Source organism: Ornithorhynchus anatinus, chromosome X1 (assembly GCF_004115215.2).
Source record: "Ornithorhynchus anatinus isolate Pmale09 chromosome X1, mOrnAna1.pri.v4, whole genome shotgun sequence".
NCBI lineage: Eukaryota > Metazoa > Chordata > Mammalia > Monotremata > Ornithorhynchidae > Ornithorhynchus > Ornithorhynchus anatinus.
Genome location: NC_041749.1, coordinates 106645477 through 106660036, shown reverse-complemented (window position 1 = coordinate 106660036; position 14560 = coordinate 106645477). Strand labels below are relative to the sequence as shown.

At 56.8% G+C, this 14560-nt stretch overlaps 1 protein-coding gene across 2 annotated transcripts in view; it reads left to right on the top strand.

The window, feature by feature from the left end:
* SBNO2 (strawberry notch homolog 2) overlaps positions 1-14560 on the top strand; it is a 132224-nt gene that overhangs the window by 20060 nt on the left and 97604 nt on the right. For both annotated transcript variants that reach the window (XM_029050649.2, XM_029050650.2), the window contains exon 2: positions 10204-10413. In XM_029050649.2, the coding sequence (XP_028906482.1) occupies positions 10294-10413 (120 nt within the window). In that variant the 5' untranslated portion in view covers positions 10204-10293. The remainder of the gene's footprint in view (positions 1-10203; positions 10414-14560) is intronic.

Genomic DNA, 14560 nt, shown 5'->3' with positions numbered 1-14560 from the left:
CCGTTTTAGGACAAACCCAGCGCCTTGTACCCCCACATCCGTAGCCTTTCCACCCGACGCGGCGGGGACACTTGAGGTCCGGACAGATCGCCTCCCGCCGGATACCGAAAACCCAGAGATCTTGCTCAGCTGTCCGTCGGTATTGAAGAAAATGAGCCTCGGGGATTTTGGCGGCGGCGGGCTCTCTGGCCGGTCTCCTAAATAGCCCCGGGTCCAGAGCAAGTAACAGTTTATGAGGATGAGGAGGAAGGAATGCTGTCTTCTTACTGTTTAACTCCTTGGGTACTTCCTTGGGAGAGGATGGGCGAAGATGTGCGGGGATGTAGAAGCAGCAAGGCCGTAGAGAGTCCCAGGTTGCCTGGTGGACGACAGAACCGTCGAGTTATGGAACCCTGAAATGTTGCTTGTAAAGCTTTTGGGTAACTGAAGAGTCGTGGGTGAGGCTCAGTCTTAGTCAGCACTCGAGTGTCCTCCACTCCCCTGCGAGACCACAGCCCCCGCCGGAGACAGATCCGCAATTTCCCTACCTTTGTACAGTCCCCTTATGATTACTGCTCCGCTCTACTAGAAAGGGGGAATTCTTTCTAACCGCAGAACGTTTCCCATTTGGGCCGACCGAAAACCCTCCTTTCTCCTCCCCCCTCCTCTCCCGCTGCCAAGTGTCACCCAAGGCTGTGTGAAGACATGCGGGACGTGTGAGCCGTCTGCTCTCTGTCCATTAAGCAGCGAGGCCTAGTGGGTAGAGCCTGGGCCTGGGTTCTGATCCCGGCTCCGCCGCTTGTCTGCTGTGTGACCATGGGCAGGTGACTTGGCTTCTCTGGGCCTCAGTTCCCTCATCTGTAAAATGGGGATCAAGACTGCGAGTCCCACGGTGGACGGCGATCGGGCCCAACCTGAATTTCATACCCACCCCAGCGCTTAGAACAGTGCTTGACACACAGTAAGCACTTAAATACCGTTATTATTATTTAGGTCCTTTAGGCTGATGCCCGGACCTCAATCCGGTCACCGGTGAACCTCGGCAGCTTTCAGAAGTGTATCTTCGGCAGCTCGAGAGGACTTCATTCTCCTTTGCGGCTCTTCTGTATCCCCCCCAAGTACCCACCCGGTGCTCAGCCCCCTAGGGTGGACTCAGTAAATGCTGCTGTTACTGATGCTGCGGGAGCTTCGGCTTCTCTTTTACTAGCCGGGCGCTCGTGTAAGCTTGAAAATCCGACAGTGTCTCGATAACGAAGCTTCAGCTGGCTTGGAGGTCAGCTCAGCAATAGTTTTTCTCCTAAAGCCCAAATAAAACCCCAGATCCAAGGTGCTTTAGGCTTCACTGCCTGTTTTTAGTATATATATATATATATATAAATATTCCCAGTTACCCCAAGGCCAGTCCTCCACAGATATTCATAGGAAATAAACGAGGAGGGAGTCTCCCTGTCAGAAATGACCGGTAAGCCTCAGTCCTGTCTCTTCCGGGAAATGAAGTCCAACGGACTGAATTGAGGCTCCCTCGGGCGCAGAGTGTGGAATGACGTCCTGGGTGGAAGTACAGAGGAAATAAGCAAGAGCTTCCAGGCCGTCGGAAGAGACGGATAATTCTGCCGACCGACGAGGGCACGGCAGCTTGAGCGGCACCAGAACCTCTCTCTGAAGTCTTGGGTTGGCGGAGGGGGAGGTTGGTGGTGACGGACTGTCCGTTTTCTTCTCCTGGAGTGACCTCGCGAGTGGGGGTCAGCAGGGAGACTGCGGCAGCTTGGGTTGTTTCAGCAAGTTTAGGCCCACGGTGGGAATCCGGTCTAGCTCCCAGCCGTTCAAGCATCGACAGAGAGCCCCCCCGGCCCCGAAGAGGAAGTGCTCTCTGGTGGTCCCAGATATCTGCCGAGAGCTAGAGCTCCTGGGTTTCAGGGGCTTCTGTATTTCCTGGGAGCTTGCTTTAGGCACAGCATGGTAGCGCACCGCTTCTCTTTCCGGAGCACGAATCCCAGCCCCCGAGCTGATGTGGAAAGGGACTCAGGGAATAGGTCCAGAGAGAGGGCTGCCACGCCTAGCGGGGAGAGCCTTCCTGTCCGTGTCCCTGGACGAGGCCGACGCTCACTTCCACACCTTATGCCCGGAGGGACTGTTCCGTGCTGTGCTGTGCTTTTTTCCAATCTGCTTCCCGGTGCAGTGGTCGATTTTTCTCCTGGGAGCTGACGTTCCCCGGATGTGGCCTTCTCGATAAGTGTGTTTCGTAGGAGATAGGAATTTTCAGGGCAGCCTTCAACAGCTGCTCCGGAAAGCCGCCGCTGCCGGACTCCCGACCCCGCTCCCCGCAAGGGCCTCGACGAGACCTCGGCGCTTTCAGGTGACGCCGGCGAGCTCCCATTTCGGGGCTCCCTGCCCCGTTAGGTAGTCGGTGGATCGGCCGTTCCTCTGTACAGAGTGCTGGACTGAGCGCTTGGGAGAGTGCACTTAGAACAGTCGGGTCGGGGAGACGGACCCTAAAATCAATTACAGGTAGGAGGAAACTATAGAGTGTAAATAAAGCTCCGGTCGCAAGCGTAGCAGGGCCGGGGGCTGTGGGGAGACAATTTATGAGTTTCCAAGTGCTTCGGTGATGCAGAAGTGCTTAAGTGGCAGTTGAGGGATGGGGGCGGTGGGGGGAATAGGACGGCACAGCCTGCCCGCCCGTCCCCGGACCCGTTCCCCATTCTCCCCTCTTTGACTCACGTTCACGAGGAACGTTCACAGTGCCACTGTTGGCATCTGTGGTGATTGTGAGGGCCAGGGACCGGATCTAATTCTCATCCGGGTATTTTTAAATTGAATTCAGTTGAAGCAGCGTGGCCTCTTGGCAAGAGCGTGGGCTTGGGGAGTCGGAGGCCGTGGGTTCTAATCCCAGCTCCACCACTTGTCTGCTGTGACCTTGGGCGAGTCACGTCAGTTACCTCATCTGTAAAATGGGGATTAAGAACGGTGAGCCCCACGTGGGACAACCTGATTACCTTGTATCTACCCCAGCGCTTAGAACAGTCCTTGGCACATAGTAAGCGCTTAACAGATCCCATCGTTGTTGTTATTTTTACCCAGTCAACCCATCAGTCAGGCAGTCACAAGCACTGTACTAAGAGTTGGGAGAGTACAGTAGGGTTGCTAGACACAGTCCCCGCCGTCAAGGAACTTCGTCTATCAATCGTTGGTGTTTGAGCGCTTACTGTGCGCAGAGCACCGTATTAAGCGGTTGGTACTATTCGTTCATTCATTCAGTAGTATCTGTTGAGCGCTTACTATGTGCAGAGCACTGTACCAAGCTCCTTGCCCACGAGCTGACAGTCTGGAGGGGGGAGACAGACATTAATAGGATGAAAAATGTATTATATATAGATTTATAGATATGTACATAGTGGTCCAGTCCAGCCCTGATAACCTGTTTTTTGGGGTTTGGGTTTTTTGGTGTTTGTTTTTTTTTGGACTCCTCGTGTCTGATGTTGGGCCAGTTTGCTTAAACCCAGAAATTGGGATGAAACCCTACGGCCAGACTTATTTTTTAGGGTTTCCCTCCAGGGTGAGTTTTTTGATGTCTGATAAGGTCTGAAGCTGGTGAGCGGCTTCAGAACATTCAATGCATTTGTCGGGTTTTTCTCCAGCGTGACTTCTCTGATGTGGCTTAGTTCGGTGTGTCTGTCGCCTAAGCGCTCGGTATTCACCCCACCCTCAGCCCCACAGCGCCCGCCTCCGTAATTCGTGCTGTCTTTTCGCATCTGTCTCCTCCGCTAGACTGGAAGCTGCTGGTGGGCAGGGACCGTATCTGCCAACTCTGTTGTACTTTCCCAAGCGCTCGATCCAGAGCTCTGCGCAGAGTAAGCGCTCGATAAGTACGAGGGGTCGACTGATTGCTCTGCACACACTAAGCTCTCAACAAATACCACTGACTGATGGAATTGCCCACGGTAGGTACCCGGGAAATGCTATTACTCGAGAAGCAGCGGGACTCAGTGGAAAGAGCGTGGGCTTTGGAGTCAGAGGTCATGGGTTCGAATCCCAACTCTGCTACTTGTCAACTCTGTGACTGTCGGCAAGTCACTTAACTTCTCTGTCCCTCAGTTACCTCATCTGTAAAATGGGGATTGAGACTCTGAGCCCCACATGGGACAACCTGATTACCTTGTATCTGCCCCTTCGCTTAAGAACCGTGCTTGGCACGTAGTAGACGCTTAACAAATACCACTCCTGTTATGATTATATTGTACCCTACCGAGCGCTTGTACAGCGTTCAGTAAATACGATCGACCCACTGACCGACAGAGTATCTTGGATCAGGCAAGAATCGGAAGCCTCGGGATGCCAGTCCCTGGGATGCCAGGTTGAGGTAGTTCTTTATCCTGCCCTTCCCACCGCTCCGCACTGCTGTCGGGGGAGTCCGTGGCCCAGCTGCTCTGAACCCGACCCAGCGGTCTACTTGGCTCGGGAGGGTCAACTCTGTCACTGGACGAAGGGAGTTGGGAAATGCCGACGGTGCCCTTCCCCCCCGCACCGCTTCTCGTACCCAAAAGGGGATCGTCGGGAAGGGGTCAGAATCAATCGCTCGAGGGTATCTGAGCACTTACTGTGGGCCGCGGCGCTGCACTGGCTACCTGGGAGAGTACAAAACCACAGAGTCGGTAGTCACGTTCCCCGCCCGCAGCAAGCTGACAGGCCAGAAGAAGCCGGCGGCAGAGTTGCCACCCTGTACGGCCGTGACCTCTCTGCCCCGGGATTCCCGCAGGCAGTTCTGGTCACTGCTGCCCAGAAGGTTATACTAGAGCAGGGGAAGGCGTGGAGGAGGGCAGCTGAGGTGATCGGGGGGTGGAGGAGGGGGAGCAGCCTCCGTATGAGGAGAGACTGAAAGCATCAGGCTTCTTCAGCCTAGGAACACCTCGACCTAGAGAAGACAGGCTTGATATTTTCAGAATCTCAAAATATGGGAGAAGCAGAGACTTGGTTCTCCAGATCCAGCACTAGCAGGACCGCGGGGCGCCCAGCGGAGCTTGAAGGCGGTGGGTTCCAGCTGAGCCGAAGGAAGCTCTTCTCCCAGCCCGGCGTGGGCGGGGGTAAGCAGATGGAATTGGCTCCCACGGGGCGCTCTTTGGCAGGCACAAGAGGGGTTTGAGATGCGATGCGTTCATGGATGGGAGGTCTGGAGTGGGCTGCCGGAAGGAGAGTTAGAGATAAAGAGGGGCTAAGATGGTTCAGTCCTAAACATGAGGACGGGGGGTCCGGGAGGGCCAGCACCGTCACGCGGTTCCTCCCAAGCGTCCCGGTGCCCCTGTCGGAGACAGAATCCCAGACCGGTCTGACCCAGTGAGGGTGTGGTGGTGTTTTCTTTCCCCCCCCCCCCTTAAATGGTCCTGTGCTCTTCCTGCCTTGGGCCTTGTCTACTTCAACAGTGGGCCCAAGAGAGAATAAAGTAAGCGAACTTCAGCGAGTTCACATCCGGTCTGGGACCTTCACCGCCCCAGGCCATCGCCACACGCTGCTTGCCGAAACACTTTCACCCCGGCGTCAAGCCCTCTGCTTCATTTCTGTGGAACAGGAGGGGCCTCTGCGTGACCTCGTGACCCCTGGCAAAGCAGGTGCCGTCCTGGTAGAGGTGATGGGGACCCCCGTCCCCTCTCCGAAACGAGACAAGAAGAGAGCAGTCCCCTCCGTCAGCTTTAAGATCTCCAGCGTTTCAAGCCACCTCCAGGACTTAGGTCAGCAGATTTTTTATGTGATACGAAAGTGTCACATATATTATTTTTCTGAGAAAAGGGGGCCGAGTAGCGGTGTGGGGGCAGGGTGGGGGGAGAGGGAGAGAGAGGAAACCGTCTCTGAAGTTCAAATGTGAATCATTTGGGTCCGGCCGTCAACTGCTTATCCGTTTCATTATCGTCCTTCCCCTGGCACTCTAATGATTCCCGAAGGAGCCGTTCATATCTTAATGGTCTTTAATGCATGGGTCACTGACATCATAGATTGTTAACAGTTCTAAAATGTCAGCCCCTTCACCTCCTCGACGCTCACGGACACTTGCGTCTGCACTCCCTGCTGACATCCCCGTGGCGGGGCGCCACCGAGCCCGACTCTCCGGTCCGGCCGACGGGGATGTGACCAGACAAGAGGAAGCGGCCGAGTTGCAGCTTTAATTTCCGGGTTCTCACCCTTCCCCCCGCCCCCCACCCCCCCCCACCCCAAGTTCCTGCAGAGTTACAGGCTGAGGCCTCCAAAGTTTCTTTCTGTTGGAGAGTGCAGCAAGCCAAGCAGAAGAGTCAGCTAACCTCACCCCTTCAGTTACCCGGGAACTCCTGGAAACTGGTTGGATGGGGTCCAGACGGGCAGGAGGGGTTTGGGGGTTGCGGGGGGGGGGGTGGGGTGGGGGTTGGTTCGGGGGGGAAAGGATTAATTGCTGTCACTAAACCAGGTGTCTGCTAAATGGCCCCCTGGGCCTTCCGTGATTGAAATTTTTTTGCAGAAATCCAGTTCCCCAGTAAATATTTTCTGTCTGAACTAAGCACTAGGCACTTAGTCACCTCCAGGATATTTATTAGTGAGGAGGCAAGCCTTCTGTGGGTTGGTTCTGCCGTAGCTTGTTCTCCACAGGCTGAGATGCCCCCGACCGCTTTTATTATTTACCCGAATCCGCATGCTTCCCGTAGCGCCCAGAGCTGTCGGCGGCGGCGGCGGCAACGTCTTGTCACTTGCGCCTGCCGGTTCTCGGGGGTGGACTCTGGCCAAGCTTGCTAGATTTAGTTGGATTGCATCAGGGCCCCCTGAGAAAAGTTGCTTTTTCCTTCTTCTACCGTAAAGCCCTGTGTTTTCAGAGGATACTCTTTAGACTTGGAGGTCGGGGAATCTGAATGATCAAAACGGGAAAGAGGTCACGGTTTCAGACCGGCCTTTGTATGTGTGGGCACTCGCAAGAGTTTTGCATTTGTATTCAGTGGCTGATGCAACTCTCTGACCCTTGGTGTTGATGTTGTGCGAATGTATGGTTAGGTGAGACTGAGTTCCATTTAGGTTACAGTTGACGGTTTGCACTCGTTCTCGAGGGAGAGAGGAGCTCGCTTACTTGAGCTGCAAAATGCGGGTAACAGTTTGCATGTCTGTATATTTGTCATCCGCTGCCCTGTTTAGGATCAGTGAACTCTCTGGACAAACACTACCTGTCGGGGGAGAGTCCGCGTGGTTTCTGAAAAGGGAAATTGTGCCATCAGATCTGCGGAGGTTTTCTGAGAGGGTCAGATAAGCACGTGGATAGAGAGGGACCAATGGACGTAATAAATTCAGATTTTTCAACGGGCCTTTGACGAGGTTCCATCCCCAAAGGGGGGACTGGCTGGCCAGCCGTGGCGGAAGGGGTGTGGGGGGGGAGGTTAACGACCACTTTTCGGACTGGCCCAACGTGCCGCCCGGTGGGGACTCCCGGGGGCGGGGTGGGTGCCGAGTCCGGTTTTGCTTTAAATCGTCATAAATGATCCGAAGGAGGGGGCGGGATGGGGCCGTCTCCAAGTTTCCAGAGGACCCAGTCCTTCCAGCCGGGGAAACGTCACGCAGATGGGATGAACTGCGGCAAGATCTCGGGAGGCCGAGCGAGCGAGGCAGCCGAAAGATGGCAGCTGAACCCCCGTGGGAACGGGGGCGAGAACGGCGCGCCTCGGGGGGGGAGGAATCCCAATCCCCGGGGAGGAGCCCGGGGTCCACGGGCATGACTCCGCGTCGCCGGCGTCCGTTCCTTCAGATCATCGACTCGGGGGTGCCGGAGCAGGCGCTGAGGGTTGGTGAGGAGGGGGCTGGCTAACAGACAACCCAGAAGGCCCAGTTTTTCCCTCGTAAGGATTCCCCAGGGAGGCCGCGGGCAGTGATGGTCACCGGCTAACGGGAAAGGCCTGACGGATGCCGAAGGGCCTGGTTCTTTTATTTTTCGGTCTCGAGCTAGTGCCTGATGGGTACTAGTAGCCTGATAGTAGCCAAGAAGAAGAGAAGCGGGATCGATTTAAAGTCAGCTCATCTACTTGAATGGGGGAGAGAAGGGGATGCAGAAAATACCAGGCCAAACTGAGGAGGTGATTTGTGTCCCATCTGGGTAGTAGAGGGGCCCTAATCTGTCCGGGTAATGAAGGAAGACAGAATTGCCAGGGAAACTTAGGAAGAACTCCCGTCACGGGCCCCAGCTGCCGTCGCCTGGGAAGAAATTACAGGAGGGCAGGTTGACTGTGGCCGAGAGCCTATAATTCTACCGCGGACCGTCCACCCGCGGGTCATCGGCAGTTGAGGAGAGCGGTCGTTCTGGCTGCTGGGGGGAACCCGGAACCATTCTGACTCTGCCCCCCGTTTGAACTTTCCCTCCTCCCCGCGGCACCTAGAGCGGAGGTGGCAGCTCTCCGGCCTTCTTTGCGGTGGCTTCGTTCATGGTGAATTCAGGAGACGTTACTGGTGCTTCGGGGCTGGCAGACCGTCCGCCCGCATCTGTGGTTTTGGGACCAGGAGATTGTAGGGAAGTCCCGAGTCCCGTTCCCTCCCGACCGCTCCGAGGGCGATGCTTACAGATCACACGCCCGAATCCAGCGATGTCGAAAAAACACTTGGCTTCAGGCCTCGCCGTCTAAGCGTGTGTGCCCTGCCGGGGACCTTAATCCCCTCGGTGGGTCATTTGCCTCAGGTGAGCAACCACCGGCCTGAGAGTCCTTTCTCGTGCTCTGGAGCGATGAAGCTGGTTGAGTAATGGGTTGACTTCAGTTCTTGCACAAACCAGCAGAGTCCAGCTTATGTGGCTAGGATTACTGGAAGCCCGGCGGATTTCTTCATCCCCCCGGTTAATTTGGGAGGAGCGGTTCGCCTGGGCGGATCCCTCCCCTCCCAACGGCCGATGCGCCTTTCCCTCCGCTCGGCGAGTACACGCCGCCGCTTCCCTGGGCCGCGCCGCACCGAGGAACGCCGCCCACACCCGGATCACTGGCCCCAACGAGGTGACAAGAAGAGCCGGCGGGCGGACCCTCCCCCGCCAAGGACCGTGACCGAAGTCATTTGAGGGGGGACGGCCCCTCTCTTAGCCAACCCCTCCTTTGCTTCCCCTTTAGGTCCTAAGCTCCCTGAGGGGAGGGATCGGGCTCTTTGCTTTTACTGAACTCGTCCTAAGTGCTCAGTCAAGCGCTCGGCACCCAGCAGGCCCCGGAGAGATGCCGTTTGGGAAATGCCCCGGGGCCGCGGACGGTTTGGTGTGGTGCTTAGGATGTGGGCTCGCGAGGGATGGCCGGGGCTCCTCCGTCTCCGGATGCTCTGCGGCGATATAGGAGGCACCCACACCGGCCGAAATTCTATCTATCCCCCAGTCCCCTCTCCCTCCCTCCCCATCGTGTGTGCCGAGCTCCGCGTTAGATACTTGGGAGCGTACGGCGGAAGCAAGAGACCATCGCTGCCTTCAAGTTTGCCATCTGGTGGGGGAGAAAAACGGACGCAAGTTACCAGATAGCCGAGAGGCACGGGAGTAGAAGCGTAGACGCGTCTGGTCGAAACACAAGCGCGCCGCCGAGTTAGCCGAAGGAGGGTGGGCGCTGAGTTGGAGAATGGCCTTCTGGAGGATGTCTCTCTCTTTGACGAAGGCTTGAAAATGGAGGAGGAACTTGATTGACGGACTCGAGTGGGGAGGAAGAAGCTCCCCGTCGGGGGGGGGGTGGGGGGCGGGGGTGCGCGCACGGTGGGTCGGAGTCGGGAGAGGTGCAGGGTGAGGCCAGTTTATCCCTGAACGAAGGCACCCCCAGCCTCGTCTGTGATCGGTTGTCATCTCCTATTTCACTCGGGGGGAACTAGCCTTCCGGCGGACTAGTGATTGCAGATGAAGTGATCGTGGGAAAATCGGGGTGGAGACGGGGACTCAGGTTTCCAGGGCGAGAGCGGTTCCCCAGAAATCAGAAATCTTGCGAGCGCCAGTCGACGGTCAGGAATCTTGTGAGCGCCAGAGGGAACGCCCCCAACCCCGCCACAGTCAAATCCCAGGGCCCGGCTCCTTCTTGCGCTTGCCCACGTCCGTTTCTCTCTCTCACCCCCATTTCCGGACAGCCCTGTCTTTCTCTGAAGCTCCCCGGTCAGTAGCAATCTTACCCTTTCCTGAAGAAAATCTTCAGAAGAGGAGACGATGCTACAGCCTCCTCTGCACTCCCCCTCCTGCCTCAGTTCGGCGTTGAGCTCAGAGTTTTCGTATGTGTGTTTTTTTTCCAGGACATGCTTCAGAGTGAAGAGCCCAGATAAAGATATTACTGCAGTCTGTTCCCTCCCCTCCAGTGACTTCATGCAGCAGGACCAAGCCTGATGCTCTCAGGGCACCCTGCCATGGACGGGGAGTACCCTCAGCACGAGCACCCCCAGACAGGCAATATACTGTACAGCATGCCCAATCTCCCGCCCCAGCTCTGCGGCCCTACCATCGAGGTGAGTGAAGAGCCCGAGGAGAGCGAGGCCTGTGCAGGGGGTGGGGGGAGAGGACGCAGGACCCCGTTGCGGTGTCCGGCCCGGGAACGTCGGGCTTTCTGACGCGGGTCTCACAGAAATGGCCGCCGTTTTCGGCCAGCTGTGCCGAAACGCACGCCTTCACCCGGATCCTTTCTACTTAACTCAATTCCCCGCCACCTCGTGGCTCGCACCCGCAGCCGCCCCCCGCCCCAGCCCCGCGTCACATCCCTGCACTTGGCGGCGGCAGTTCGGAAACCAGGTCGAGCCCCGATGCTCCAGATTTACCCTCCCCTTTTGTCTCCTGCCCGGCGGCGGTTCTAAACCTACCTCGTCGTTCACTCGGTCATTCGTTCGGTCGTATTTTTTGAGTGCTCACTTTGTGCAGAGCACTCTCCCGGGCCCCCGGGGACTCCGGTGCTGCTGGGACCTCCCTCCCTCCCCCAGTTCCAGACTCCCTCCTGAAGGGCGTCCTCACCCCTACCCCTTCCAAACCCCTGATGACCCACCGGCACCTCACCCGCATCTTCGTGGGCAACAGAGGTACCGTCGGATGTGAGCTCGGCCCCCTCGGCAGTCTCCTGCTTCCTTGCCCGCTTTCTCCCCCTCTTAAGAGGGGGCGTCCTGCCTGCTCTTCCGACGTATCCCGTCTGCCTCCTCTTTAAACCATTTGAAGACTCTTCCCCCATCACCCTCTCCTTTATGCCACCTCAGCCTCTCACTTTCCACCGGCTCCTTCCCCTCTCCTCTCAAACGTGCTCGAGTCTTCCCCACCCCACCCCTACGAGAAAAGCCTTTTCCGGATCCCACTGCAGTCTCCAGCTGTTACCCTGTCTTTCTGCTGGCTTTCCCGTCCGAGGTCCGCGAATGGCCTGTATACGGTTGCCGTATACGGTCGCTCTCCCCCGGCTCTCTTTTTGCTCCGGTTTGCACCCCCCTCCCCGCGAGACCGGGATCGCCAGGTCTTCCACGGCCGCCTCCGAGTCAAGTCCCCTCTCCTAGACTGTAAGCCCGGCGTGGGCGGGGGTCGTCTCTCTTTTTGCTGAATTTTACTTTCCAAGCGCGTAGTACAGTGCTCTGCGCACAGTAAGCGCTCAGTAGATGCGATTGAATGAGTGAATGAATGAAGTCTAACGGACTCCACTGTCCTCCTCTTTCTTGACCCGTGGGCTGCCTTTAATACTCTCGGCGAAGCGTTCCTTCTCCTTGGTTTAGCTGACACGGCACTCGCCTGGCTTTCCTCTTGCCTCTCTAACCACTTCTTTGGTGGCCCTTCTTCCACCTCTCAACTGAGAGTGGCCAGCAGGGCTCTGTTTTGGCTCCTTCCCTCCTGCTGTTCTCATTCCCTCCCCTCTGCGCCGTCCCACGCTCTCTCCCCCCTCCTTCGCTCATAGGGCTTCCCCCTCTGAGCGGACGACTCTCAAGTCTGCCTCGCTGGTCCCTTCCTCTGACCTGCCTTAAAATTTCACGTTTTCCTTTGCCTCCAGGACATCTCCACGTAGACTCTCCCCCTGCCGTCCCCCTGCTACAACGTGGCTGAAACTGAATTCCTCCTCATCCCTCCTTCCTTCCTTCCTTCCTTCCCCACCCCAATCCCACCTTCCTCCTTGTCCCAGAAGTTTACTGCCGTGGTGACATTTTTCATTCTGGACTCCTCCCCGGAGTCTTTTACCTCCCAGGTTGTTGGTTTGGCTGCCGTGATGTTCCCCGGATTGGGGTGTCCGTCCCGTCCCACTCACGCTTTTTTAATGGTATTTGTTAAGCGCTCACTGTGTGCCAAGCACTGTGCTAAGCGCTGGGGTGATTACACGCTCCTCAGGTTGGACACGGTCCGTGTCCCACAGGGGGCTCGCAGTCTTAACCCCCGTCTCCAGATGAGGTAACTGAGGCACAGAGAAGTGAAGTGACGTGTCCGAGGTCACCCAGCAGGCAAGTGGCGGAGCCAGGATTAGAACCCAGGGCCACACTGCTTCGGGGCGCCCCCCCCCCCCCCCCCCCCCCCCCCCCCCCCCCCCCGGCTTGCAGCCACTGGCCCGGTTCAGTCAGACATATTTCTTGAGCACCTGTCGTGGGCAGATCTCAGGCACTTGGGAGAGGAGACACGGTCGCTGCCCTCAAGGAGCTTACACTCTAGCGCTTACTACGGTGCTGTGCACACAGTAAGCGCTCAGTAAGTACAATTGGATGGAGTGGGAGACAGGCAGGGGAAGGGGCTAGGTTTACAAGAGTTAGTACTTAGGAGAAGGGCCTGCAGGCGATATAGAGAAGCGCTTAGGCGGTGCAGAAGTGCCCAAGTGGCAGGTGAGGGGCGGGGACACACCACTTATCTGCCGTGTGACCTTGGGCAAGTCACTTCTCCGTGTCTCAGTTCGCTCACCTGCCAAATGGGGATTCAAGCCTGTTCTCCCTCCTCCTCAGATGATCAGCTCCGTGTGGGACCTATAATAACAACAGCTGTGGTATTTGTTAAGCGCTTACCCTGTGCCAAGCGCTGGGGAGATACCCGGTAATCAGTTTGGATTACCTAGGACCTAGGACCCCATCCTTACACCCTGCCACTTCCCCTACCTGTCATTTATTCGATTATCTCCCCCTCTCCGCCGTCAACTCCTTGTAGGCAAGGGAATCACGCCTACCTATCGTATTACCCTCCCAGGCGCGTAGTACACCGTGAACACTCCATGCCATCGATTGTTATCGACCGGACCGTAAGCTCTTGACGAGCAGGTGTCAGATCTTCTGCTTCTGTTGTACTCTTCCAAACGCTTAGTACAGTGTTCTCCACACAGTAGGTTCAGTTCGGCACGCGGTACACTGAGGGAAACGTAAAATCCCTTTCCAAGCAATGCAAACTTTTTGCGGGAGTGGAGGGAGAGGCAGTTTCGGTGACCAGAGAGGAGGTTATGTCGTCGTCGTCGTCGTCCTCGTCGGAGCACTCGCCGTGGACAGAGCACTCCACTAGGCCATGTGTGTAAAGCATTGCGCGACCGCTGTACCGCGTTCAGACCGGTGCTTACCTCAGAATGGCCAGGGGCTGGAAAAAGTGCCCTGCTACTCTCTCATGGGAATCATCATAATACTAATACTAATACTAATGATGTTGGTACTTGTTAAGCGCCTACTACGTGCCGAGCACTGTTCTGAGCGCTGGGGTAGATACAGGGTAATCGGGTTGTCCCACTTGAGGCTCACAGTCTTAATCCCCATTTTACAGATGAGGTAACCGAGGCACCGGGAAGTCAAGCGACTTGCCCGAGGTCACGCAGCTGACAGGAGGCAGAGCCGGGATTAGAACCCATGACCTCCGACTCCTAAGCCCCTGCCCTTTCCACTGAGCCACGCTGAACAGTGTGGCCTTATGGGAAGAGCACAGGCCTGGGAGTCAGAGGACCTGGGTTCTGATTCTCGCCCCACCACTTCTCTGCAGTGTGACCTTGGGCAAGTCACTTCTCCGTGTCTCAGTTCCCTCCTCTGCGAAATGAGGATTCAAGCCTGTTCTCCCTCCTCCTCAGATGATCAGCTCCGTGTGGGACCTAATAACAACAGCCGTGGTGTTTGTTAAGCGCTTGCTCTGTGCCAAGCGCTGGGTAGATACACGGTAATCAGGTTGGACAGAGTCCCTGTCCCACATGGGGCTCAGATTCTGAGTCCTCATTTTCCAGATGGGATAACTGAGGCACAGAGAAGTGAGGTGACTTCCCCAAGGTCACACAGCAGACACGAGGCAGAGCCGGGATCAGGACCCACGTCCTCTGCCTCTCAGGTCCGTGTTCTTTCCCCAGGGCCCCCGCTGCCCCACCACGCAGGACAGTGCTCGGCATATAGTAAGCACTTAAATGCCGCGATTATTATTATCATTACAGTTATTATCATTGACGGGGGGGGGAAGCTATCCCAGCGGCACCCACCCTCAGAGATACAATCCCACCATCAGCAGCAGCGGCTTCAAGCCGAAAGTAGCCCTGCTGGCACCTTACTGGGGGCAGAGCAGCACTTCGCTCCTCCGGCCGCCGCCGTCAGAGAGCAGACCGCCTCCGAGACTTGCGTCCGTGGCAGAGAACACTGGGCCCTCAGCCATTTTGAACGGCATCGATCGACCCCCGGTGACGCAGTGAGGGTCGGGGGAGCC